Source organism: Bos taurus, chromosome 12, assembly GCF_002263795.3.
Source record: "Bos taurus isolate L1 Dominette 01449 registration number 42190680 breed Hereford chromosome 12, ARS-UCD2.0, whole genome shotgun sequence".
Lineage (NCBI taxonomy): Eukaryota > Metazoa > Chordata > Mammalia > Artiodactyla > Bovidae > Bos > Bos taurus.
Window position 1 is genome coordinate 36,169,420 of NC_037339.1, and position 27,784 is coordinate 36,197,203.

Genomic DNA, 27,784 nt, shown 5'->3' on the forward strand with positions numbered 1-27,784 from the left:
ACAATAATGGAACTAAATGAGATCCCAAGATAAATCTGGTTACTAAATGCTGTTAAGAGTAAAACTATTACAGCAATTTAAAAACACACTCAAACCAGTGGTGAATTACCTGCTTGTATTCACTGACACAACTCTGGCAGCAAAACCTCTTCTGCTGACCATCAACAACCAGGACATTGTTCCCAGCTCCTTTGCTGGGTAGGTACTCGCCGCACTGCTCACAGCAGTTCATTATAAGGCCATTAGCCATCCTGTATCTGTTAAAGCAATGGTCACTGCACAGCTTATGAGTCATGTTTTTAAAGCTAACTTCATGGCGAATCTGAAAGAAAAACAACAAGCAAAATTTTAAAACACAAATTAATACACAACATGTAGCTTAAGTCACAAGGTGCTTCAACAAAAAGAAAATACCTCTATTTTTCTATGTAAGGCTTGTTTAAGAAAAGGGCAAAACAAAGTACATTTCATTTTTAAACTTTTCTTTAATAAACACACGGAATACACGTATGGCAGGAAGCAGGGAGGACCACCAGGATCATAATACAAGCTTCTCTAGAGGTCTCTATAAGTGATAGGAAGCAACCCAGTCTAGTAGTATAAAACTTCTAAAACAGATTGGAAATCTTTAGCTAAATCCAAACGGAAATATAAATAAAGTACATTGCTATACAGAATAGGGAGAACTATTATAAATAATTCAAATAAGGATGGATACACAGATTTCTTTTTATTTCATAAAATGCCAAAACCATAATATATTTTTAATGAAATCCTCCAAAATATCCCCACCACTTATTTCACTGCTTAGACAAGATTGTTGCCTCTTGTTTGAAGCTTAGCACCGTTTAAAAACTATGGTTTTGTCTGTGAGTGCTCCCAACATCAAGGAAAAAGTCAACTGATGCTATATTTCAGTTTTTTTATAACTACATAAAGGGATAGTTATAAGACAGATTTCATATACCCTCACTTTTAAGGAAACACACACTGATGATACATCATTAACAGTTAAAGTCATAAATATTCCTATTAATCAGAACTAAGTGATAAAGCACAGAAATACAAACCTCTGTTAGTTTACCACAAATTGTACATCTTGATTTATTCAGAGCTCCTTTAGTAGGATTCTGTTTGTCTTCATAGAGAGACAGACAAGATGTGCTACAGAACTCCTGGAAGGATTCACTTGAGTCCACTTGAGCAACAATGGTTCCTTTCATTGTAGTTATATCTCTGAAAAGCAGCAAAGTCAAGCTCCACTTAAAAATAAATCAAATACAAAAAAAGTAAGTGACATTTTTAACTTCCATAAACTGGAACCATTTTTAGATTCATTACATCACCTTTACTATGTAAAAACTCTTGGTTCATAAAAATATGATGAACATAGAAGCTTGAGAAGCAGTACTATTAAACCCCAGCCACCACTCAATTCATCTTCAAGCTCCTTAACAAGGCTTTCAGACACTGGAAACACTTTAAAAGAAAAGTTTTTGTTATAAATGTGGAGTTTAATGTCAAGGCCTAATTTACTGAGGTATAAACTATGATACCTATGCAATTTTCCTCTCCAGGTAAGCAGAAAGCATGAGATATCTAGGTCACAGGAATACAACATCCTTTTAGAGAGCAAAAGTGAATTTAAATATATCCCATAACCCAGAACAACCCCACTGACCATTCTGTACAGCTCTCAACTACAATTAAAAATGTTAAGAAACAACCACATTGATGACTTTAGAAATTTTCCTTTAATTCTGAATTTTCAGGTCTTACACTACTGCATGCAAGCCTATTACTGTAAAGCAACCAAAAAATGTATAACAATTGCACCAATATTTGAATTTACTAAACTTACACAGAGCACTCAGCCCTTTTCAAATTTCTAAGATCTAAAACATCTTCACAAACATGGGCTGCTCAAGAGATGGTACAGAAAATCCACCTGCTTGACCTTGTACAGAATATGCCATATTCATCTCATTTTTAACTAGTGAGGCCAGACGTAGAAACAGCAGGAGAGGATTCACTACAAGGCTGTCAAAAAATTGGTACCTGAGTCATCAAAAGGTAAGTATTAAAAAATGACCTAAAATTTAAGACAAACATAAATAAATGCATACAATAACCAAAAGTTCTGCCAATTTTAAACAATCTTAACATGAAAGTACTCTAAATTTTGACCTATTTTAATACAAAACTAGTCACACATAAATTGTGTAAGAATTTTATCGGGCTAGAACTAAATTCTTATAATTAGTAATGTAAATAAGCATGTATGTATTTTTTACAAACTCAAGAAGTCCAAAGGAGATCACAGATAAAATTAATTACAGGGATCGAGGATCTAAATCAACCCCAAAGCCCATCCAAGTAGGAGGCTCTTTATTCCTAAACCACCTCAGCTTGACAGAGAACACTCTAATGTTCTACAAATTTTAGTCTGGCTTAGCTTATGCATTTTCAAAACACGGTGATTCACCTCTAAAACAATTTTTCTCAAATTTTATATCACCAATATTCAACCACATGGAAATATGCTGAAAGGTAAACCTTACTTTTTACACATAACACAAAGTTTCTTTGGAGCAGGCTTGTGAGAGAAGGAAGAAAGGCAGGTGGTAGAACAGAAGAGGTGAGCTGATCCTTTTCGCTGATAAGCTGTCTGTCCCTTCTGCAGAGGTTTTTTGCAGTTTGCACAAGTGACTTTAACTGGTTTAGTGGGTTGCTGTTGGGCAGAAGGCTGGAAAATCTGTTTAGGAAGCGAGGCCACTGGTGATAAAGAATCCACCCCTGGCTGTTTCTGATTACGGGGAAAGGATGCTGACTGGGAGATCCAAGAATCTAAAAAAAAAAACACACACATACATTGAAATTTGTATCAGAGAAACATTCTGTACACGTTTCAGACATCAGGAAGGCACAGTACAGCGGACAGTCAAAGGCATAGACTTTGGAGTCAGCATGGCTGACATGCAGGCTTCATTACCTACCAGCCCAGGAAGTTACTCACCTGGAGCCTAACTCGTCTCTCAACTGCAAACAGAAACTTTAAACGAGATAATACATGGTTTAAAAACCAGTGACTGACATATAGGAAGCGCTAAAAAGTATTAGCCATTAGTTATTAAACAGGAAGAACTTACAGAATATGACTTTAAGCAAGGAACACATATATCAACATAAAAGTATAATAAAATCTCGACCAACCAGAACCTTTGACAAATATAACATAGGTTGGATAAAGTTTACAAATGATTATACTCAAAACATCTTTCTAGGAACGTCTCTTGCAGTCCAGTGCTAAGACTCCATGCTTCCACTGCAAGGGGGCATGGGTTTGATCCTTGGTCAGAGAACTAAGATGCCACATGCTGCATGGCACAGCCAAAAAAATTTTTAATAAAAAGTTTAAAATAAATCTTTCTGAGAACAGCTTTTCCATATACATGTTTCATTCCATGGCCTCCAAGTACATCACATAATATCAAAGAAACCAGAGTGTTAAACAGACATGGGGACCAACGCACCATCACCCAGGGGTGCTGTCCCTGCCAGCAGCACAGCCTACCGGGCATGGCACTGAGAGCTGGGAGCCCAATGCTGGGGAGCAGAGGTCCACCCCTCTCTCCTTCACAGACCGCTTCAGTGGGATGAGCAGTGAGTTTCCAGCCCACCACTGGTCACTGCTCCACAGCCTCCCGATGCAACACCAATGTGTGTGCGCGTGCTCCGTTGCTCAGTTGTGTCCAGCTCTTTTGCAACCCCATAGACTGTAGCAATACCAATACGGCTAACGTTTTACATTTTGAAACTTTTCATGCTATTGCTTCTAACTTCTACTACTTTGTACTCTTGTAATATTTTTCCTTTCAAGCTCCTTGTGAAATTTGAACTTCCATACAAAAAAGATGTCCTTTTATAAGAAAAACAAAGTACAAAAATATCTAGAGTATGAGGACATTTCTTTACTATCAAAACCTTAAAGAGGGCAAGTTCCTGGTTCTGACCAGTCCATTCATTGACCTAATGGTTTCCAGGTGCTACATATACTGCTAGTCAAATTTTACCTAATCCACAAACCCCTCCAAATAAATCCATACTTTATACAGAGAGTAAACAAAGTGCATTCTGGAATCCTGTCATCCTGATACCATGAGGGCCGGTTTTAATGAAGAGGTAAAAATACTAAAGAACACGAAGAATGCAAATCACTGAAATGGCAGTTCCATCTCATGAAGGGCCGTCAAACAAAAATTTTATTTGAATATATGTTAGAAGGAATAGCTTTTACAACATAAAGTGGATCCTTAGAATTTTCAACTCTGTAGGCTTCTCATTTGAATATATACTTAAAGGAACCTATTTAAACCTAAAATCATCTATTAACTTGACTTTGAAAATTGGCAATTTTTTTTTCAGTTTAGTTTTAGGCCCTGTAAACTAAATACACAGTAGCTCCTTTTAGCTATACTCTAACTCTTACATTTCCCCTACTTTCAAATTTTCACCTCCTCCAACATCAACACACTTTTAGGAATGGAAGGAACTTAAGCATTCTGTCTGAAACCTCTGTTTTACACAAGGGACATCAAGGAATAGAGGTTAATTTGCCAAAGTCATCATTAGTCTAAGAGCCAGCATAAACAGCTAGGATGTTGTAATTCTCCATTACAAACAAAGACCGCAGGTACACACAAGAGCTAATCGGTAAACTCAGGAGCAAGAGGTGTATCTGTCTGGCTTTCTGATGCACACTTGACATTCCCTGACTCAGCAACAGTCCTCAAGTACTAGGGGTCCCAAGACACATGGATAAGAATATTCTTAAGAGTTATTTAAATACTAAAAACTGGAATTGAACTAAACAGAGAATTACCAAATGCAAACATATACTCTTGATATGGTCAAAAGTTAAAAATCTACTGTTTATTTAAAGGGGAGGGAGGAAGGGAAAGTGTGCAAAGCTAGACCTATCCTGCAATCTCAGGTTACAATTAAATGTACCTTCCTCAACAGTAAAGACTGCACACTATGTTCTTTTTCATACATTTTTAATATATTTAAAATTATGAGACAAAATAGCTGTTTTGAAACTAATTTGACTATTATCATGTCTTAAACTTTTATAAAAAGTGAGCCAGTAGGAAAGATATTCTAATATACAGCTGATAGCAGTTTAAATTGGTAAAACCTTTCCAGAAGGCAGCATGACAAACTATTTCCACAACTTAAAAATGCTCTCACAAATTCACGTACACATATGCACATCAATGACCTACCAACAAATATATGTAAATACATACAAGGGGAAATGGTCTTGGGAGACATTAGAATTTTTCAAAACTGAGTATTAAGAAACACACTTTTTTCAAAATCATTATAAACCAGAACCTTTTTATAACCAATGATCTTTGGACAGATAGAAGCAGTGACACTCTCTGACCCAGTAACTTTACTTCTAGGAGTAAATGCTAAGAAATCATCAGAAATTTGAGGGGAAAAAAGTTCATCATATACCAACAACAGCAAAAAAGGAAAATGGTGTAAAAGCCAAATATGGCGACTGGTATAATGAAACCCACTGTGCAGTCATTACAACTTCCATGTATAAACAATTTTAGTGATATGAAAAAATACAGAGCCACATTAAGTGGAGGGAAAACAAGAAAGAACATTATGAATAACTTCACTCAAGCAAATTAAGAAGAACAAAGGAGAAAGAATGACAACCAGCCGCTCAAACCATTATCAACAGTGGTAGGTAACCTTCAGTTAATCACCTATAAGGGTTTCTCCCCCCCATTTTTTAATTATGGATTTTCCAAATATTCTTCAGTAATTAGACATTACTATCATAACCGAAAAGAATAAGTAAGAAAAACAACTAGCATTTCACAAAACATTCTACACAGCTTCGGTTTCAGTCATTTCTTATTATTCCCCACAATCCTAGGCTGATAAAGTTGCTAACAAGCTTAAAATGATGAAGCCCAAGAAGAGAAGGTACACGAGAGACAGGCAGGCCTCACGTGGTCGGGAAAAGCCACAGAACTCTTCTCACAGTTTCCACAGAATAAAGCTGCCTGCAGAAAGTATTTTCAAATAGTCAAGAAATTTACCAATCTTTACATATTAAAAAAAAATTAGTGCTAATAGGTAAAAATTAAAATCAGACAGGCAATCAAAATTAAAACACAAATCTAAACGCAATTACACAACATTATATTGCTCCTCACATGTACTAAATATCTTTTCGTTCTCTATTTGCACATTAAAACCATACCATTAAAAACACACGAGCATAAAATGAGTACATGACAAATAGGATGCCAAATTATTAGAATATGGTGACTATAAAGAGTATTTTGTTCTGATTAATTTTCCAATACTCTACAGAGAAATATTACATACATAGTTTACATCTCTTATTAGTTAAAATTTGAAACTTGAAAGTCAATAGAATTAACACATCTTACATGAGTAAACTAACCAAAGTAGCACCAATTAGGACAATGAAAGAAGAACCTGCCTGTAAACAACCCCTAAAGGGGGAGCGGGAGAGGACCCTCACTGCTTACCAGGGTTGTGATGAGCTGCAGACTCCCCGTTCTGAAATGCGTCTCCTGCCACATTCATTCTACCAGGATTGAAAGGTCCTACTGCAGTCTTGGTCTGTGAAGTTAAAGACGGGGTGTATGTTTGCATATTAACACCAAAATTACTTGACTGCAGTCCATTAGAGACATCTCCCAAGCTGGCATTCTGCAGGGATGTTACGTGTGTGATCATCAGGTTCATGTCTCTCCCGTCAGTGTGTTCTAACTGGCCATCACTCACAGAGCCGACGCCTGTTTCTAAGGTCGTAACGTTAGCGATCTGAATCTCAGAGTCTGGTTCTGTGGTGATACCACTATTACCCATTCCTGCATTTACCTTACTTCTTGAAAAACTGGAAGGGGAGAAATCCACATCATTGGTTCTGTTTTTAGACTCAGATGGTCTCCGTTCAATAAAACTGGAGGAATTTTTCTCTTGCCCTTGATTTGTTTCCATATCCTCCTCATCATCAATGACAATCGTCTCACTTACACTCCCCTTCTGAGAAGCCAATTCTTTTGAGGAAGGAAGAATTTTGGAATCATTTCCTGGCAGCTCTTCATTTTTCGATGATGTAAATGTTATGGTTCTTTGATCAGCCACCACTGGTGCACAAGGAGGAGGTGGTTGTACTGGTTCAATAAACACAACATCATCATCGTCTTCCACTGATGAACTCTGAAATTTATTAGATCTATTCACTAAAGGATTAGGTGGCCCACTAAATGAATTTCCTACATCCGTGAGACTAGCTGCCATGGCTGTCCTCCCCAACAGAACAGGAGTCTGATCAGTCACTTCCAATCCTCCTGCTGAACCTGTGTCCATGCCAAAGACCCTGTTAAGGAGACAGAAAAAAGATACACGTTACAATTGTCAGTATATGGCTTTTGATGCGACTCAAATTCAAAGAATTTTTTGAAGGTACTTTTACTTTCTTTCTTACTCTAAGTAACAACGATTCTTATCGATGATCCAGGAAAAATTTGATATCCATTCTGTGATCTTCCCTCATTCACTAATCATTTCATATAGTTTATGTGATATAAAAATAACATGCGATATAAAAATACAGGTAATTATGCAATTTTCAGTAAGAATATGCAGTATATTTGCAACCTTCTCTTCTCTACCACTGCCTACCCTATAAATTTTAACACTGAAAACATACATAAATCGTTCCACACACATGTGAACAAAAAAATAACTAAAATCTGATCATGACAATCTCTTGATATTTATCCTTATTCACTGTATCGAATAAAATGACATAATTTAATCTCCAACTTTGCTTACCTTTTTTTTTTAAAATCCACTGTTCTCACATTCCCTGGCTCCCATGTAGCTGCGTGATTAAATCCTTCTGAGAATCTGAAATCTTTGCCAACCGCATCCACAAAGCATAAATGCCCACTGCCCTGCCCTTCATGTCCATCTATTGGGCTGCATAACAGTCCTGACGACATCAGATACTAAGCCCTGGAACCTGTAACTGTTACCTTACAAGGAAAGGGGGTCTGTGCAGAGATGATGATGAGAAAGGACTTAAAAATGGGCTTGGCTGGGTGGGCCCTGCACACACCTCTTATACCCCATCAAGAGGTGGAGGAGGTGACAGGCACTGAGACCAGAGGCGGCTGCGGAGAGGGAACGACACAGCCCAGCATGTCACAGCACCAAAACCTACAGGAGGTGAAGAGCGAGCCCTCCCCAGAGCCTCTGGGCAAGCTTAGCTCTGGTCACACCTTGGCCTGAGCCCCAGGCCACCAATTTCTGACTTGTGACTTCCAGTTTTAAACTGCTAAGTTCGTGGTAATTTGTTACAATAGTCCTAGGAAAATATTATCTGCCCCTTGGTTACATCTTTAAAATAACCCTGATATAGCTGTAATATTTGTCCATGTTCATGACTTAGAAATTGTGGCTTAGAGACGCTAACTAACCAAGTCACACAGCTAGAATGCATCCCCAGGTTTTCACCGCAACAGTCCAAACTCCTCATGACTCTGCCACATCGACTTGTATTTCTGAGCACTTACTACACAGGCAGAGCTGTGCCGAGGCCAAAGAGATAGCAGCAAGTTAACAGTAAAACAGTCAGAAAGGAGAAAAATAAGTTACTGAGCAGATAGACGATGAGGTGATGGGCACGGATAGTAGCAGACCCAGTCCTGAACATGGATCACCTTCATCTCAGAGGCTAAACTGGAAAAAAACAAGAAGGGAAAATGCAGGGTGAGTACAGACTGCAGGTCAATTTGCACAAAGACAGGACCGTGAAGTGGTTTGTACCCTACACCTTCACAGGAGACAAGACTGCAGCTGTGCAGGTGTGGAAACCTGGTCTAAGGGCCCAGTGCCAACTGTGAACTGCCTGGTAACCCTTCTTCTCTCCTAAGGCCACTCAACCCAGTCTGATAACACTGAAGCTTACAAACAAACACTGCTTCATCTATACAGCCATTTGCTTACACTGCGACAAAAGCCTCTGGACGGAAGACGATCACCCTAATATAAATAATTATCATGTTGACAGATGGCTGACAGGCATGAAGAAACTATTCAGTGTGTGTTTTGGTGCATTTTCTGAATTTGTGAGCATGACTTCTCACTTATTAAGTTAAAATTTAAATTTTAGAAAAAACAATGGGTAACAGGATGAAGAAAAAAGACCGAAGACCTCTGTGAGCAGGTGATACTTCACTGAGACCTGGAATGATGAGCAAGAGCTAACTGGGAAACTGGAGTGAGGGCAGCTCCCAAAGAAGCCCAACGGGAACAAGGCTGACACTTCCAGCACTGGGGTGAAGGCCAAACATGGCTGGAACAAGGTCCAGGTCCATGGAAGGGAACAGGATGAGAGGAGATACAAAACAAGCAAAGAACTCACCAAAGTCAGCAAGTCAGGTTAATAGTTGCATTCAACAAAGATTTATAGAGCACCCAGTATATACAAGACACAGTCTGAGGCGTTGAGAAAAATCAATAAACCAAACAGGTCAATACCCCTGCCATGAGAAATCATGAACCTGGGAGTCACTTGATGGACTAGTGGTTAGGACCCCAGGCTTTCACTGCCGAGGCCTGGACTCAAGCAACCACTAGGAGCTATTCTAAAATTCCACAAGCCAGAAAAAAAAAAAAACCTGTGAATCACTATGTTGTACACTTCAAACTTTCAGAATATCATAAATCAATACTTCAATTAAGAAAAAGCAGTAGCTCAGATATATACATCAAAAGTGCCCAAGGTTCCAAGACAATGTCAGGACTCTACACACTCTGCACAAAGCTTGGCTCCAAGGCTTCCCTGGTGCTCTAGTGGCTAGGATCCACCGGCCAATGCAGGGGACACAGGTTCAGCCCCTGATCCAGGAAGATCCCATGTTCAGTGGAGATTCTGCACCCATGCTCCGCAACTACTGAGCCAGCACCACAGAGCCCACAAGCCACAACGACTGAAGCCCACACTGTAGAGCATGTGCTCCACTATAAGAGAAGCCACCGCCATGAGAAGCCCACACACCACAGAGAAAGCCCACACAGCAATGAAGACCCAGCACAGCCAAAAATAAATAAATCTTTTATTTTTTTAAAAAAGCTTGATCCTACAACTCTCTTCATTCTTCTTGTTTAAGCTGTTTGTTTCAGGATGGAAGATATAATATTGGAAAATGAGAAAAGATACATTTATATCTGCTTAAGGAAAATAGATAATTTCATTTAAAAATTTAAGGGGTGACTATTTTGCCTTACTCAAAGACCTAAAAATTATCATTCTAAGCTCTAAGACACTTTAAGTATTATTATTATTTTTTTTTAGCTGCACCATGCAGCATTCAGGATTTTAGTTCCCCAACCAGTGATTGAACCCAGGCCCTTGGCAGTGAGAGTGCAGAATCCTAACCACTGGACCACCAGGGAATTTCCCTAAGACACTTTAAATACACTTTCAAATATTAAAATATATACTATATTAACCTAATAAGGAAGACTTGTTTATGGTAAAACAACAGCATGTGCTGGGAGAAACCTTCATACAAGGCCTTCACTTAACTTTAAGTAAACATAAAAAATTTTTAACCTCGCTACAGGAAGTTTTAAATGCTGAAATAAATTGAATGACATTTGATTCAAAAATTTAATAACTGATTCAATTAGGTTCTCTTAAAATACAAGTACATTCATCCAGTAATAGTTAACATGTATTTAATACTTATTATGCACCAAATATTCATGACGATTAAACATTTAAGCAACCCAATGAAAAGTAAAATCATTATCTCCCTTATACAGATTTTTTTAAAAATGCAATCATCTAAAGTAAACTGCCCAGGACTTCCCTGGTGGTCAAGTGGTTAAGAGACACCACTGAAGGAGGCATGGGTTTGACCCCTGGTCAGGGAACTAAGATCCCACATACCACAGACAAAAAAAACTTAAAGTAAGCTGCCAAGACCACGGTGAGAAAATGGGAAAGGTCAGGATCTGAATATTCGTAACTACTATATAATATGTTATTATTAAACAATAAAATAATATAGCACAACTCTTATTAATTAAACAAAAAAAAAAAGAACACACCATTCAATAAAAAAGTAACCAAATCAGTATGTGAAAAATACAAGTATCAAAAGGAAGAAATATCAAGCCCAAAGTGCCAGGGTAAGATGAGATGTAACACAAATGGAACTGACTTGTAGTTAACATCTATCTGTCAGAAGGAAGGAAGGATCTTCATCAACGTAACAATTTTCAGAAGAATGTGGTGTAAATCCATTGAACTTAGGGAATGCAAAGGCTTTTAAAGCATGAGTTTTTTGGATCTTTTCTATATTTCAGCATACCTAAAACAAGATGACAATTTCTGGGGCTTAAGACAGAACTGAATCCCCAGTGCCCTCTGGTGGCCGTGAGGTATCCCCTCATGTCTCCTCCCAGTGTAACCGTGGGGAGAGGAGACTTCTCTTGCTGCACAGTTCTCTGCAGTAACCCACGCTTCAAAACAGAGTAATTACTCACCCGTAACAGTTCTTTCCAAATCCTAGACTATAAATGTGGTCACTTCTATACGCCACAGAGAATATGCTTCAACTACCACTCACTGAGCCCTATAAAGAAAAGACAATCTAATTCAAGTTGGTCACTTCTACCTTATCCAAATAAAATCTATTCCCTTCAGCCACTTTTCTACACTAAATCAATTCTAATTATCTATTTAACACCAAGTAAATAACTTCAGTTTTCTGGGTTTCAATTTTCCCTAAAATAAATGGCATTTATTTTATGGTTTTTCTTAGAATTTAAAAAGATAACTGAATGTGAAAATCAATTAACACATTGTTAACTCCTAACAATCACCAGGCAGTTTTGTCTGTACCTCAAGATTTTGGTTAAGTTTCTAATTCATTTTTAGGCTTCCTTGCGATACTGCTTCACTGTTATGGACCACATGCTTGTGTTCCCCCTTCAAATTCATGAGATGGTATAAGGAGGCGAGGCCTCTACAAGAAGATTAAGTCAGGAAGGTGGGGGGGCCCTCATGAGTGAGATGAGTGACTGTTTTATAAAAGACACCAGAAAGCTCCCTCTCCCACCACATGAGGACACAGCAGGAAGAGGGAAGCCTGTCTGTGAACAGGAAGCAAGCCCTCACCAGCACCTGGTCTGCAGAAGCCCCAACCATGGGCTTTCCAGCCTCCAGAACTCTGAGACATGAAGGTCTATTGTCCCTGGTACTTCAGTTATACCAGCCCAAGTAGACTGAGACAATCGTCATAAATTATAAATGCTTTCACAGCTTTACTTGGTCTTTGATTCCATGAGAATCAATTAACCCCAATACTCGATGTTCTCAGGAAAAAAGAAAAGGTAGTTAAAAAATAAAATGTTTGGGACTTCCCTGAAGGTCCAGTTGGTTAAGATTCTGTGTTTCCAATTCAGGGGGCATTAATTCTATCCCTGGTCAGGGAACTAAGAACCCATATGCCACATGGCACGGCCAATAAATAAATAAAATGTTGACATTCATTACAATAAAGTATTACTAGTAGGTAAGAAAATCTGGTTAACTTTCAATGAAAATCACAAAGAAAGCATTTCAAATGATTCAAGAAAAATATTCATTCATCATTTTCTCACTGATGAGCCCAAGCTTTCTAGGTACCAAAGGAGGTGCAAAGAAAGCTAAGGCAAATTCGTCTCTACAGTAAAGGCTATTATTCAACATGTGTTTATGGCACCTATAATAGTTCTGAGGCAGTAAGACAAATTAAACTTTTTTAAAATAAAAATCCCTGGGAATTCCCTGGTGGTCCAGTGGTTAGGACTTTACACCTAACCACTGCCACTATCTAACCCTGTGCTTCCAATGTAGGGGGCATAAGTTTAATCTCTGGTTAGGGAACTGAGATCCTGCAGGCCCTGTGGTGCAAGCCCCCAAAAAGTAAACAAACAACTGGAGAGGGTGTGGACAAAAGGGAACCCGCCTATACTGTTGGTGGGAATACAGACTAGTGCTGCCACTATAGAAAACAGTATAGAGGTTCCTTTAAAAAAAAACTAAAAACAGAGCTATCATATGATCCAGCAATCCTACTTCTGAGCACATATCTGGAAAAGATGAAAACTCAAACTAGAAAAGATACATATGCACCTCAATGCTCATAGTAGCACTATTCACAAGAGCCAAGATATGGAAGCAATCTAAGTGTCTACTGACAGGGAAATGGATACAGATATGGTGGATATATACACAGTAAAATATTACTCAGTCAGAAGAAAGAATTCACATCAACATAGACGGACCTAGAGATTATCATACTAAATGAGGGAAGTCAGATAAAGACAAATGTCATATGACATCACTTGTAGAATCTAAAGAATGATACAAATTTAGACTCATAGACACAAGATAAACTTATGGTTACCAAAAGGGAAAGGGGGATGGAGGTGGATAAGTTAGTTTGGGATTAACAAATACACAGTATTGGGACTTCTCTGGCAGTCCAGTGGTTTAAGACTTCAACTTCCAATGCAGTGGGTGCAATCCCTGGTTAGGAATCTAAGCAGCTAAGATCTCATACTGTCTCCTGGCCAAAAAACCAAAATATTAAAACAGAAGCAACACTGTAACAAATCTAGTAAAGACTTTAAAAATGGTCCACAGGGGGGAAAAAAAAGTCTTTAAAAAAAAAAACACATAGATACACACTATATATAAAATAAACAAGGACCCACTGTAAAGCACAGGGAATTACAGTCAATATCTTACAGTAACTTATAATAGAAAAGAATACAAATAAGAATATATATATAAAACTAAAATCACTTCACTGTATACCTGAAAACTAACACAACACTGTAAATCAATTATACTTCAATTAAAAAAAAAATTAACCAAACAAAAATCCTGGAGATGAAAAATTTAATAGCAGAAAAGAAAAAAGTCACTAGAGGGGATTAACAGCAGATCTAAGCAAGCAGAAGAATCAGTAAAATGAAAGGCAGGATAATTAAAATTATCCAGTCTGAAGAGCAAGAAAACAAGAATGAAGAAAAATGAATAGAGCCTAAGAATCTGTGAAACACCACTATGTGCACCAATATATATAACAAAAAGAGACAGAAAAGAACAAAAAACATATTTGAAGAAATAATGGCTATAAACTACCCAAATATGATGAATATAACAAGGATAAACACATACACCCAAGAAGCTCAATTCCAAGATGGCCATACCAAGACAGTAATAATCAAATTGTGGACCCAACAGTAAAAGAGAATTTTGAAGTAAGAGAAGTAAGAGAGAAGTAAGATCCATATGCAATGGATCCTCATCACCAGATTTCTCATCCAAAATCATGGATGTGAAAAGCTATGGCATGATATTTAAAATGGTGGGAAAAAAAAACTGTCAACCAAAAATTCTATATCCAACAAAATATTCCTCCAAACATGAGAAGTTAAGACATTCCCCAGAAAAACAAAGGTGAATTTATTACCTGCAAACCTACCCAATATGAAATGCTAAAGGGAATTCTTCAAGCAAAAATATAAACTACAGAGTAAGTTGAAGCTCTAAGAAATACAGAACACAAATGAATACATTTAAAAAAAGCAACAGGAAGCCAGTATTAATGTATCTTTGGTTTATAACTACTTATTGCCCTATGATTTAAAAGGCAAAAGCATACAATAATAATTATCAATATGTTAATGAACACACACATATAAAGATGTTATTGGCAACAAACCTAATGTAAAGGGAAGGACAGAGATGTGTAACAGGCAGAGCATTCACAGATTGTTCAAATGAAGAGTATCATTCCTAGTAAGCTGTTGTAATACTAAGATTCTTGTTTTAATCCTCAAAGTAACCATTATAAAAATAATTATAAACTAATCAGGAAAGAAAGGAATCAAAATGGTACACTAGAAAAAATTAAACACAAGAGAAGGTGATAATAAAAGCAACGGGGGGGTTGCGGATTTAAGACAAACAGAAAACAAGCCACAAAATGGTGGAGGTAAACTTCTCCTTACTCCTTTCGAACAATTACTTTAAATGTAAATAGACTAAATTACTGAAAGAGCTTAGGCTGGATAAAAAGACACACATAATCCATCTATATTCTATCTAGAAGAGACTCATCTTAGATAAAAAAAATACAAGGAGGTTGAAAGTAGGATAGAAAAGATATCCCATGCATATAATACCCAAAACAGAAATGCAGTGGATGTGTGGATATTGGACAAAATAAACGTTAAGTCAAAAAAGCTAACAAGAGGGTTTCCCCAGTGGCCCAATGGTAAAGAATCCATCTTGTAAATACAGGAGACACAGGTTCAATCCCTGATCCAAGAAGATCCCACATGACACAAAGCAACTAAGCACTTGAGCTACAACTACTGAGCCTAGCTCTAGAGCCTGGCAACTGCAACTACCGAGGCCCGCACACCCTAAAGCCTGTGCTTCACAACAAGAGAAGGCCCGAGCACCACATCTAGAGAGTAGCCCACAGAGCAACAAAGGGCCAGCACAGGCAAAAATAAATAAATAATTTTTTAAGCCCTGATTAAAAAGAGAAACTTGGGAAATGAGAAAATACTCATGAGACAAAAGAAGACAAAAACACAACAAATTGAAACTTAAGGGATGCAGTGAAAGTTTTATTCAGCAGAAAACTTACTGCTATTAACACCTACATTAAAAATCTCAAACCAATAAACTTTACACCTTAAGAAATCAGAAAAAGAGCTAAATAAACTAAAACTAGCAGAAAGAATGCAGTAATAAAGATCAGTGCAGATACACAAAACAAAGAACAGAAAAATAAAGGAAGGGCTTCCCAGGTGGCGCTAGTGGCAAAGAATCTGCCTGCCAATGCAGGAGACATAAGAGACATGGGTTTGATTGCTGGGTCCGGTAGATGCCCTGAAGGAGGGCATGGCAACCCACACCAATATTCTTGCCTGGAGAATCCCATGGACAGAGCCTGTATAGTCCATAGGGTCACAAAGAGTTGGACACGACTGAGGCAACTTCACACACACACACACACACACAATCCAGTACAAAATAAAAAAGGGGGAAAAAAAAGAGTGAAAAAAAATGTTTTAATAAAAGAAAAAATAGAGGAAACACAAAATTACAAATATGTGGCTCCTTGAAAAAATTAACAAACCTTTAGCTATACTGACAAGGAAAAAACTCTCTAAAGTTATTAAAATCAGAAACAAAGAGAATTCTCTGGTGGTCCAGTGGTTAGGACTTGGCCCTTTCACTGCCAGGGCCCACGTTCGATCCCTGGTCCAAGAACTAAGATCGCACAAACCAAGCAGTGCAACCGAAAGAGAAAGAAATTGACATGTGACTAGCATAACAAATACAATTTAAAAAAAAAAAATCAGAAATATTAATAAGGTATCACTACTGACTTTATAGAAATGACTGAATATAATTTCGCAATTATATGCCAAAAAACTGGACAACCCAAAATAAAAAATTTTTAAAAACGGGTAAATTTTTAACACAAATTACAAAAACTGACTCAAGAAGAAACACAAAATCTGAATTATAACATGCAAAGAGACTGAATAAGTAATCAAAAAATCTCCCAATAAAGAAATTCACCAGGTTCACCAGGTGAAGTCTACCAAACATTTAAAGAAGAATTAACACTGTTCTTTCTCAAATTCTTTCTAATGATGTTCAACATAATCAGTCATTAGGGATATGCAAATCAAACCAGGAAAGATATCACATCCATCAGGATGGCTACTATCAAAATAAACAAAAAGTAACAATATCAGTGAAGGGAAATTGGTTAGCTGATTGAAGAAAGGGTGATTCCTTGTGCACTGCTATTGGGAATGTAAAAAGGTGCCACCACTATTCACAACAGAATGGAGGTTATTCAAAAAATTGAAAAATGGAATTACCATAAAATTCAGCAGTCCCACTCTAGGTATACTATATCCAAGTATTTTCTCTATAGTTAATCACAGTTGTATGTACCATATGTATCTATCAATATTAAGGGATTTAGTCAGCATTTCATTGAATTTAGACATATTTGAGGACAAAAAAAAATTAATCTTTTACATTATTCAAGCCTTCCCATTCAGATATATGTAAATCTGTCCATTCTGGTTTTCTTGCATGTCTTACTATATTATTTTACAATTTGCTTCATAAAATTCTTGCATATTTGTTATAGTTGTTCCCATTGCTTGCAATAGTAAAATGGATTTTTCCCATAACATCATAAAATGTTTACATAGCAAAGAAACACTATAAATAAGGTGCAAAAATATGAAAAAGACACATGCTATATAATGTATATATACTTGTAATTGAAATAACAAGAACTGATTTCCATACTTTAGAAAGAAGACAAATTAAACTGACAAAACTTTAACTATTTGATAACATTCAGTGTTGGCAAGAACATGGAAAAACTAGTAGAAAGGGCAGTGAGTTTTGTGGTCCAGTCGAAAGCAATCTGGCAGCGTCTATAAAAACGTGTAATATGCACGTGTGCGTGCTCAGTCGCTAAGTTATGTCCAAGTCTTTGGGACCACATGGACTATCGCCAATCAGGCTCAACTGTCCTGGGATTTTCCAGGCAAGAGTACTGGAGTGGGTTGCTATTTCCTCCTCTGGGAGATCTTGCTAACCCAGGGATAGAACCCCTGTCTCCTCTGTCTCCTGTATTAGCAGACGGGTTCTTTACCATGGAGCCACATGCTGACTGGTTCTCCAGAATCTCCCCCAGAGAAAACACACATGAACCCAAAGAAACTACTTCACATATATTTCATGCAGCACTGTAAATAACAAAAAAACCCAAATAGATTAAATGTCCACCAATGGAATATCTGAACTGCTAAAAAAGTGCATGTCACGAAGTGCCACACAGCATTTTAAAAAGAAATCCTTACATACTAACTCAGAAAAATGTCTAAGACATACTACTAAGTGAAAAAACCAAGACGCAGGAAGATGTATATAGTTGTTTATTATTGTTCACTCACTAAGTCGTGTCTGTGTCTGACTCTTTGAGGCACCATGGACAGTACCTGTGGTATACCAGGCTCCTCTGTCCTCCAGTATCTCCAGACTTTGCTCAGATTCATGTCCATTGAGTTGGTGATCCTATCTAACCATCTCATCCTCTGCTGCTCCCTTCTCCTTTTGCCCTCAATCTTTCCCAGCATCAGGGTCTTTCCCCATGAGTTGGCTCTTTGCATCAGGTGGCCAAAATATGGCATATAGCACACATGTTTTCAACATGCACATATAAGTTTAATTTATTATTACAGGTACATGTTAATATATGCCCAGGAAGGATTTAGAGTAATACACACTAAATTGGTACTACTACTAATCTCTGAGCAAGTGAGGAAAGCAGCCAGGAGATCTATGATAGATGAACACAGATTATGACTTCATGTTGCTTACCATATAGCCACAAAATCCCTTTTAAGAAAATCTCTTAATATCTTTATCAAATATGGGACAATGCTACTCTGGTTTTAGAAGCTGATAGGAATTATTTAATTAACATACTAAAAATCCATTCAAGGGCTATGCCAGCATCTAAAAACTAATCTCTTCTGATTTAGTAAATAAATGAATAAATCAATTAATTGATTCAAGTTACCTCTAGAGTGTAGAATTTCCAAGTTAAGGAATAATCTCTTCTTTTCCATAGGGTCAAACTTTAACTGCAAGATAATTTCAAATAATTTTAACTTTCTCTGGGGATCTCATCCACTCCCCTGATTTTAAATAAAACCTCAATGCCCAGACTGATTAACTCATCTCAGTCGAGGTGTCTCAAAGCCCCAAACCACCTACTCCCAATATCCAAGTCATCTGAATTTCCTTTCACCGTTTTTACCCCTCCTCCAATCTTTGCCATTTGGGGGAAGTTAATGTATCTAGCTTCCCAGGTGGCTCAGTGGAAAAGAACCCGACTGTCAAGCAGGAGACTTGGGTTCAGTCCCTGGGCTGGGAAGATCTCCTGGAGAAGGGCGTGGCAACCCACTCTAGTATCTTGCCTGGAGAATCCCTATCCATGGACAGAGGAGACTGGCGGGAACAGTCCATGCAGGTGGCAGAGAGTCAGACAGGACTGAGGACGGAGCACACATGGTTGTCTGCGTATGTGCCCTGGACCTGACACTCTAAGGCTCCTCCTGACCTCACCCTGCTAACAACAGGCTCCTCACACTTCTGCTGAATTTGCGCTACTATCACCACCACACAGAACTGAGGCTTGTGGACCAGCCTAACACACTGGTCAGTACAATTCACACATTAATCTGCTGAAGACCTTGGCAACATAAGGAAAGGGATTATCAAAAATGTCAATTGCTTATTTATGTATTTATTTGGCTGCATTGGGTCTTAGTTGCAGCATGTGGGATCTAGTTCCCTGACCAGGGATCAAACTGAGCCCCTGCATTAGGAGCTTGGAGTCTTAGCCACTGGACCACAAAAGAAGTTCCCAAAATGTCAACTGTTGATAATAGTATATATGCAAAATGACTAGTATGCTGAGAATGAAAAAAATCATGTTATTTTAAAAATACAAATCTTGAGGGACCTCATAAACTTTTTTCTGTCTGAAACCTCTAGCTGTGCATCACAATCTTACTTAAAATACTTAACTTAAAAACCTCAACACCTGCTTCACTGACTATGCCAAAGCTTTGACTGTGTGGATCACAGTGTGAAAAAGTCCTTAAAGAGATGGGAATATCAGACCACCCTACCTGTCTCCTAAGAAACCTGTATGCAGGTCAAGAAGCAACAATTAGAACCAGACATGAAACAACTGATCAGTTCCAAATTGGGAAAGGAGTATGACAAGGCTGTATTCTGTTGCCTTGTTTATTTAACTTACATGCAGAGTATATCGTGTGAAATACTAGGCTGGATGAATCACATGCTGGAATCAAGAGTGCTGGGAGAAATATCAACAACCTCAGATATTCAGATGATACCATTCTAATAGCAGAAAGTGAAGAGGAACTAGAGAGCCTCTTGATGAAATTAAGATGCTTGATGAAAGTGAAAGAGGAGAGTGAAAAAGCTGCCTAAAAATTCAACATTCAAAAAACTAAGGTCATGGCATCTGGTCCCACCATTTTATGGCAAAATAGAAGGAAAAAGTGGAAGCAGAGACAGATTTTACTTTCTTGGGCTCCAAAATCACTGTGGACAGTGACTGCAGCCATGAAATTAAGATGCTTGCTCCTTGGAAGAAAAGCTATGACAAACCTAGACAGCATATTTAAAAGTGGAGGCTTCACTTTGCCAACAAAGGTCCATACAGTCAAAGCTATGGTTTTTCTAATAGTCATGTATGGATGTGAGAGCTGAACCACAAAGAAGGCTGAATGCCAAAGAACTAATGCTTTCGAACTATGGTGCTGGAGAAGACTCCTAAGAGTCAAACCAGTCAACCCTAAATGAAATCAACCTTGAGTATTCATTGGAAGGACTGATGCTGAACCTCCAATACTTTGGATACCTGATGTGAAGACCTGACTTACTGAAAAAGACACTGACACTGTGAAAGATTGAAGCCAAAAGGAGAAGGGGGTGGCAGAGGATGAGATGATTAGATAGTGTTACCCACTCAATGCATATGAATTTGAGCAAAATCTGGGTGATGGTGGAGGACAGAGGAGCCTAGTGTCCTGCCATCCACGGGCTTGCAAAGAGTCGGACATGACTTAAGAGACTGAACAACAACTGCTACACATTACAACTCTAGACTTCAATAAAGAAAGTGAAGTCGCTCGGTCGTGTCCGACTCTTTGTGACCCCATGGACTGTAGCCTACCAGCTTCTCTGTCCATGGGATTTTCCAGGCAAGGGTACTGGAGTGCGGAGAAGCCAATGGCAACCCACTCCAGTACTCTTGCCTGGAAAATCCATAGACAGAGGAGCCTGGTAGGCTGCAGTCCATGGGGTCGCTAAGAGTCGGACATGACCGAGCAACTTCACTTTCACTTTTCACTTTCATGCACTGGAGAATGAAATGGCAACCCACTCCAGTGTTCTTGCCTGGAGAATCCCAAGGACAGGGGAGCCTGGTGGGCTGCCGTCTATGGGGTCTCGCAGAGTCGGACACGACTGAAGTGACTTATCAGCAACAGTAACTTTCTCAATGACAATTTATAGTTTTTACATATTGGAGCTGTCCATAAGAACTTTGAGATTTGAATATCTTAAAGTGAAAGTCAAAGTGGCTTGGTCCCGTCTGACTCTTTGTGACCCCATGGACTGTATGTAGCCTGCCAGGCTCCTCTGTCCATGGAATTCTCTGGGATAGACAACTGGAGTGGGTAGCCGTTCTCTTCTCCAGGGCATATTCCCAAGCCAGGGATCAAATCCAGGTCCCCAGAATTTCAGGCAGATTATTTACCATCTCAGCCACCAGAGAATATCTTAAAAGTTCTGTTCAATTCTAAAATCCCAATTTGTGCTCTGACAGGAATAGAAAAAAATTAACCAACTGAAATCAAAAATGGAAAATACATGGAATCAACATACTGTCTCAGCATACTTGCTTCCTAACTTAAAATGCCCTACATAAAATACTGTTAATCCAATGGGAGAAAGCACTTGGGTTTAGGCTCATCTTGCATCGCTTAAATAAAACATGCAAGGTGAATATGTCAACGTCCTCTTATAATAAGTGTTATTCAACATAATATATGTGTGAATATTACCAGTAGACAGATATGAATGCCTAGAAAAAGATACAAAATTTCTAATTATACCACACCTTTTGACAACAATAGAGTTCCAACATGCATACATATTCTTTACATAACAGTTACAACACAGCATCTGACCAAAGGTAAGGATTCACTTTCCCTCAAATGCATTAGTAAGGCACTCTGTACCTCAAACAAGGGCAACATACAATAAAACTTCTAAAAATAGGAACAGTGTTGTACGAAGATGGTATGTCAAGCTCCATACCCACACAAAGGTCTGAAATGTTCACTGTCAGCATCGGTGTGACATCTGAGTACTCAGAGTTGTCCCACCACATGGGGTACAAGAGTCCAATGCAAGAGAACCTAGAGGAGAAGAATTCAGAAAAGCAGGGCCACTCTCCCTTTCCCTCAACTGTGTGACAAATGACAGGAGGAGGAACACATACTATTAAGGATGCACTAAAGAAGGTACCATAAACATGTGAAGTATTTTTAAATATCAAAATACTTCATAAGTACACCTAAAGGTACCTAACTCACATTAAGTGCACGATAAATTTACATATAATAAAGAACTTTGATTTAATCAAAGTGAATTTAAAATTGTCAGGTTATCTTTTTGCCTGGTGCATTAAAGCACCATTAGTTGATGCTTTTAAGTAAAAGAATTTTTAATTCTGAGCTAAATCGTTAAGGAAAACAAGAACCACATCCCTTCAAAAACTGAGACTTCCCTGATGTGAGTGGTCAGGACTCTGAGCTTCCACTACAAGGGTCACAAGTTCAATACCTGGTTTGGGAACTAAGATCACACATGCTGCACAGTGCAGTCAGAAAAAAGTACATCTGTGTACAAATTATAGTTGGGCCTCCCTTTTACTGAGTTCCTTCATATCAGCAGATCCAACTGCCTGCAGCACTATTAAAAAAAAATCCAGGCATAAGGGGACCCACAATTCAAATCCATGTAGTTAAAGGGTCAACCGTATTTGAAAGAATCTTAGCTTTCATACATACATATGTTCATACATATGTTGACATTACAGTAAAGTCCTGATTATACATTTTGTATGTCCTCATCTCCAAATGTGTACTTAACATAACCAATTAACCTTCCTCCACCGACATCACAAATAAATACAAAGAAAAATTTTAGAATGGTAAATCTTCTAGGAAAATATGTGGTGATAATATAAGCTTTACCCATCTATTGATAGTTGAAAGATTTAATCCCTGATCCACTATATCTGAATGATTTAATGCCTGAAAAGACCTTTAAACTTATTACAGAAGTTATATTCATTTTAAGTTACAGTATTTAAGAAGTAGATACTAAATTGCACACATACACACTGAAAGAAGAATATATTATTTCTGATTCAAATAGACCCTATTAGTTTAAAACCAGTCAAATAATTATCTAATAGTTATCTAATTGATAACTGTGGTACTACTTTTTTTTCTTAAAGATACTCAGTAAGATTTAACATTCCATGTTTGTTTACCCACTGGTCTCCAGCAAAAGAATACAGGCTGAAAAGACTGTAACTTCCAGTTTTTTCAATTTCAATTTCTAAATTTGTGAAACAAGCATATTATATACTTTAAAACAGGACAACACAAAGGACTTCCCTAGAAATCCAGTGGCTACAACTCCACACTGCCAATGCAGGGGGCACAGGTTTGATCCCTGATCACAGAACTAAGATCCTACAGGCCTTAGTGTGGCCCAAAGATTTAAAAATAAATTAAAAAAATGAAAATTCACAAATAAAACAGGACACCACAGCTGCTGAACTCAGGCCTGTAACCAAAACTGGTTAAGTTCAAATCCTGTTTAAACAAATACTACTACCTGGGTTATCTGCTTAGGCCTGTTTCCTCCTCTAAGAATTAGGAATAAAAACACTAAGTTTTTATAAAGATTAAACTATTTAATATGTTAAAAATTAGTCTGGACATGTGTTGATAATTATAGAATGTAAATGATAGGTACACAGAGGTTCAATATACTATTTTCCCTCATAAAGTTGATAGTTGCCATAGTAACTTTAAAGAAAAAAAACTTATGCTAGCATACAATACAGGCTCAATACATGCTATTTTTATGACCCCTGCAGGCCATTTGCCAAGATTTCCTTAAAGGAAATAATACATGAAAGCACCGGGGACCTGCCTAAAGTGGTATTTGCTTAATACAAGTTGCCATCCTCACATCATCCTTCACAATCAGTATTCAGTTTGTGTTCATTGTCTATTATTTTTTGACCCATTTGAGACTTAATATTTAAGCATAAGCGACCATACTCATGACTCACCTTTGGCAGAGACCTGCAAGTTAACTATTGGTGGGCTCCAGAGATATAATGTGTCCAGAACAGTAACTTCACTGATATTTTGTAACTCATTACAACGGATGGAAAATGACCCGTTATGTTTATCTTACTGTCTAGCACATTACGAGGCTACTTTAAAACCGACAAATTGCAAGCATTAAACAATAACTCTCAGGTAACACTTAACACGTCAGGAACAACTCAAGGGAACACTAAGCATCACAAAAGATTTGGGGCTAAGAGTAACCAGAGCAGGGAACTAGGTGATAAAGTAAGACAACAGGAGGAGGGGGCCTCATGCCTTTCCTAAGCAAACACTTTAAAGACATCCACCAACTCATGAACCCTAAGAGTCAAAATTTGTGTTTTACATCACACACTCAGAGCTAAATCCGTCGTTTTGCTTCTCCAACCCCTTCAATCAATTCTCCATTGAAAAGGAAGAGAAAGTGTTAAAAGATGGTTGCAGACCAGGCGTCAAACGAAACGACTTCAATTCCCACCCTGGAACTCTAGAGGGCGCCAGCAATATGCCCTCCTTCCTCCACCCCTCCTCCCGGGTAACGTGAGCAGCTGCAGGAGCCCGTATTCTGGTTGCTGAGGTTGGTATTGCAGCAGGAGCGCTCTCTGCAGCGGTGCAAACAGCAGCGCCCACTCCCAGCTGCCTCACCAGCCATTATCCAAGCTGCGCCCCGGGGGCAGTGCCACCCAGGGGGAAGCTCCTCCCCCTCAAAACAACGGGGACGCACCGGTCCCCAGGCCGAGGCCCTACATTAACCTGCCAACGTCTTCTAGGAGCATCAAATTAGGGGCAAAAGACTCACAATCGGGGTGTTGTCCTCCTCACGCTCAGCCAAAGATGCACTAGGTAAGGATGAATTCAAGTCCTGGTCCTGGGATAAGAGAAAAAATGAAAAAATGGATCAACAACATCTAACCAGGTGGGAGAACCAAACCTTTTCCACCAGAAGGAGGCAGAGAACTGAGTAAGAGGTCAAGGAGGTTCGGACCTTCGATTATTGCTCCCTAGTCAGGCACCAACAATCCCCTCCAACGTAAAGTAGAGCAAAACGGCATAAAATTTTTATTTGGGACCAAAACCCACGTGAAAGGCAAACCCTGGGGGGAGGAGGCGGAGGGCATCAGGCCTGCTCGGGGGGAAGGGGGGGAGGGGTAAGGGAAGGGCGAGCGCAGCCTCGACGCCAGCGGAGACTCCGATCCCCCGGATCGGCCCGCCCAGCGCCGTCTCCGCCGCGCCCGCACCCACGCCGGGCTGGGGAGAGCCCGCGTCGCCGCGGGGCGGAAACCCCCCGCCTGTGCCCCCGGCTCTTGCCCGGGGCCCGAGACTTGCCCCCCCGCAGTCGGCGACCGGCAGCGCTGCCTCCCCGTCCGCCATTAGAGACCCAGCCAAACAATACGTGCGGAGCCGAGCCGCGCGCGCGCCGGGGCCGGGGCGGCCGAGGAGGGGACCGGCGCGGGGGGCCCGCTCCCTCGCCCCCAAACTCGGGGACCTCGCGCCGTCGCTGGGAGAGCGCTAACGGGACCCCGAGCCCCCACGGAGGCGCCCCTCCCCCACCCACCCCACCCCCACACCGCGCGACCCCCACAGCCGGCCCCCGCCCCGGGCGGCCCCGGGCGACCCCCGCCACCGGCGGCTGCCTCACTCCGCCCTCGCGGCCGCGCCCGCACTCCCGCAGCCCGCGGGCCGCCCGCCAACGCGCCTGGGACATCAGCGGAGCCGCCGGCAGCCGGAGGCCCCGAAGCGGCAGCGGCGACGGCGGCCGCGCCGCGGGGCGCTCGTCCCGGGTCGGTGGGAGGCTTCGGAGGCCGCCCTCACCCATCTCCGCCTCCCGGCGCCTCCGCCTCCGGAGGCTGCGCCGCTCCCGGCCACCCCCACTGTCGGCGGCCCTGGACTGGAGACACGGCGGGGACAAGCCTCACCCGGTTCTGGCTGCGGCTCCACGGAACGAACCTCCCCGCCCCCGGCCCACCCCCCTTCGGCAACACGCGCAACTCCGCTCGGTCCAGTCCCGGCTTTAGCGCTGGTGAGGAGGCGGAGGCGGCGGCCGCGGCGGCGCGGCCCGACCCGGCAGGCCCCGCCCCCTGCGCCCTCACTGGCGGCCGGGGAGGGCGGGCTGGGCGCCTCGGGGACGCCCATTGGCTGCGTCCGCCTTCCTTCAGGCCCCCCCTTGAGGGGGTGGTCCGATGCTCTGTCCGTCAGCCGCAGGCCACACCCCCGCGCCTCCATTCCATTCCCCCCCCCTCCCCGCCCCCACCGTGGCCCGGCCCGTCAGGGTCGGGCCGCCGACTCCGGTTCCCGCAGCACCGGCCGCGGCTCGGCCTCTGGGGCTGGGCGCTGTCGAGCCCCGGCGGCCCGAAGACCTGATCCGGGCCACCTGCCCTCGCAACGGCTACGAGCGCCGCCTCCTCAGGAGCGCCGCGGCCTCGATGTCCCCCAAGCCCTCCCTGTCCAGTGTCTGGGAGCCCCGTGAGGGCTGGAAGAGCAGGGGCTTCGGCGAAGGGGGCGGGAGCCGGGGTCTGGAAGGCTGGCGGGGGGCCCCACGCGCTCCTAGGGCTGGAGGCGCTTCCCCTCTCCTCAGCCCCGTGGGGAGGCGTCCCTCGCTCCCGTCATGGCTGAGGGAGGAGACGACGTCCTCCATCTTGTCGGGGCCGTGGGGGGAACTGGGGGCAACTCCGACTAGTCCCAGGAAGCCGGGGCTGGACCCCGCGGTGGAGACGGCGCCCCTGCCGGCTGCGAACCTGGGCCCGGCCGACGCGACGGGGTCCGGCCCGGACGCCACTCCCGCTCCGCCGGTCAAGATGGAGGCGACTGCGGGTCCCCGATCCCGGCGCCCGCCTGTCGGAAGGGCTGGGCCGGGCCCGCCGTGCCCCGGCCTCCGCGCTCGTCGGCCTCGCGGCGAACAAGGCCGCGGGGCAGGAGGGTGCGCAGGTGCGAGGCCTGCCGGGCGGGACCGGGCGAGCTCCTACCAAGGAGCCACTTGGGCCGCAGGGCTCGGCTTTTGTTCGCCGTCTACACCTACGTCCCGGGCGCGCGTCACGGGCTGTGCGGGTCCGGAGGTTCCACGTAGGAGGCGGGCGGGGAGGCCGCCCTGGCGGCTGTCGGTGGGACTGCAGCCGGCGCCGTTGGGGCGTAAATGGATGGAAACAGTGGACCTAATTTCACACACCGCGTGCTAGTGTAAACAGACGCGTGATGTTCAACTTTAAAGTTCAACACGATGGTGGACAACATGAACTTTCTAATGAAATTATAATCATCCATGAAGGTCTCAGAAAAGACTGATCTTAAAGAGACGCTACTTACAGAGCACAGTCTAGTAGAAAGTGAGTCTCATTGTGTATAAATCAATGAATATACTGCTCTTTATTTAAATTGAAAGATATGCATTTCAATATGCATTTCAACCCGCTTCCTCAAAATGGTACCATTTATTTTTCTGCATTTTATTTCTTAATTATAAAGTTTTTCAGTTTTCAATAAAAACAAAATATCCTTGTAAGACTATGTGTATTACACAGTACCGTTTTACACTGACATTCTTCACGTCACCATCTTCATGACAGAAACGTCCGCTATT

At 41.2% G+C, this 27,784-nt stretch overlaps 1 protein-coding gene across 1 annotated transcript; it reads right to left on the bottom strand.

Annotated features, from left to right (window-relative positions):
* Window positions 1-1,738: 1,738 nt before the first annotated feature.
* On the bottom strand, window positions 1,739-26,153 carry ZMYM2 (zinc finger MYM-type containing 2). The gene is given in 4 exon segments (NM_001101907.2): window positions 1,739-2,847; window positions 6,585-7,441; window positions 25,010-25,078; window positions 26,127-26,153. Coding segments are annotated over 2 exon segments (1,137 nt in total). The 5' UTR covers window positions 7,432-7,441; window positions 25,010-25,078; window positions 26,127-26,153; the 3' UTR covers window positions 1,739-2,557.
* Window positions 26,154-27,784: the final 1,631 nt, after the last annotated feature.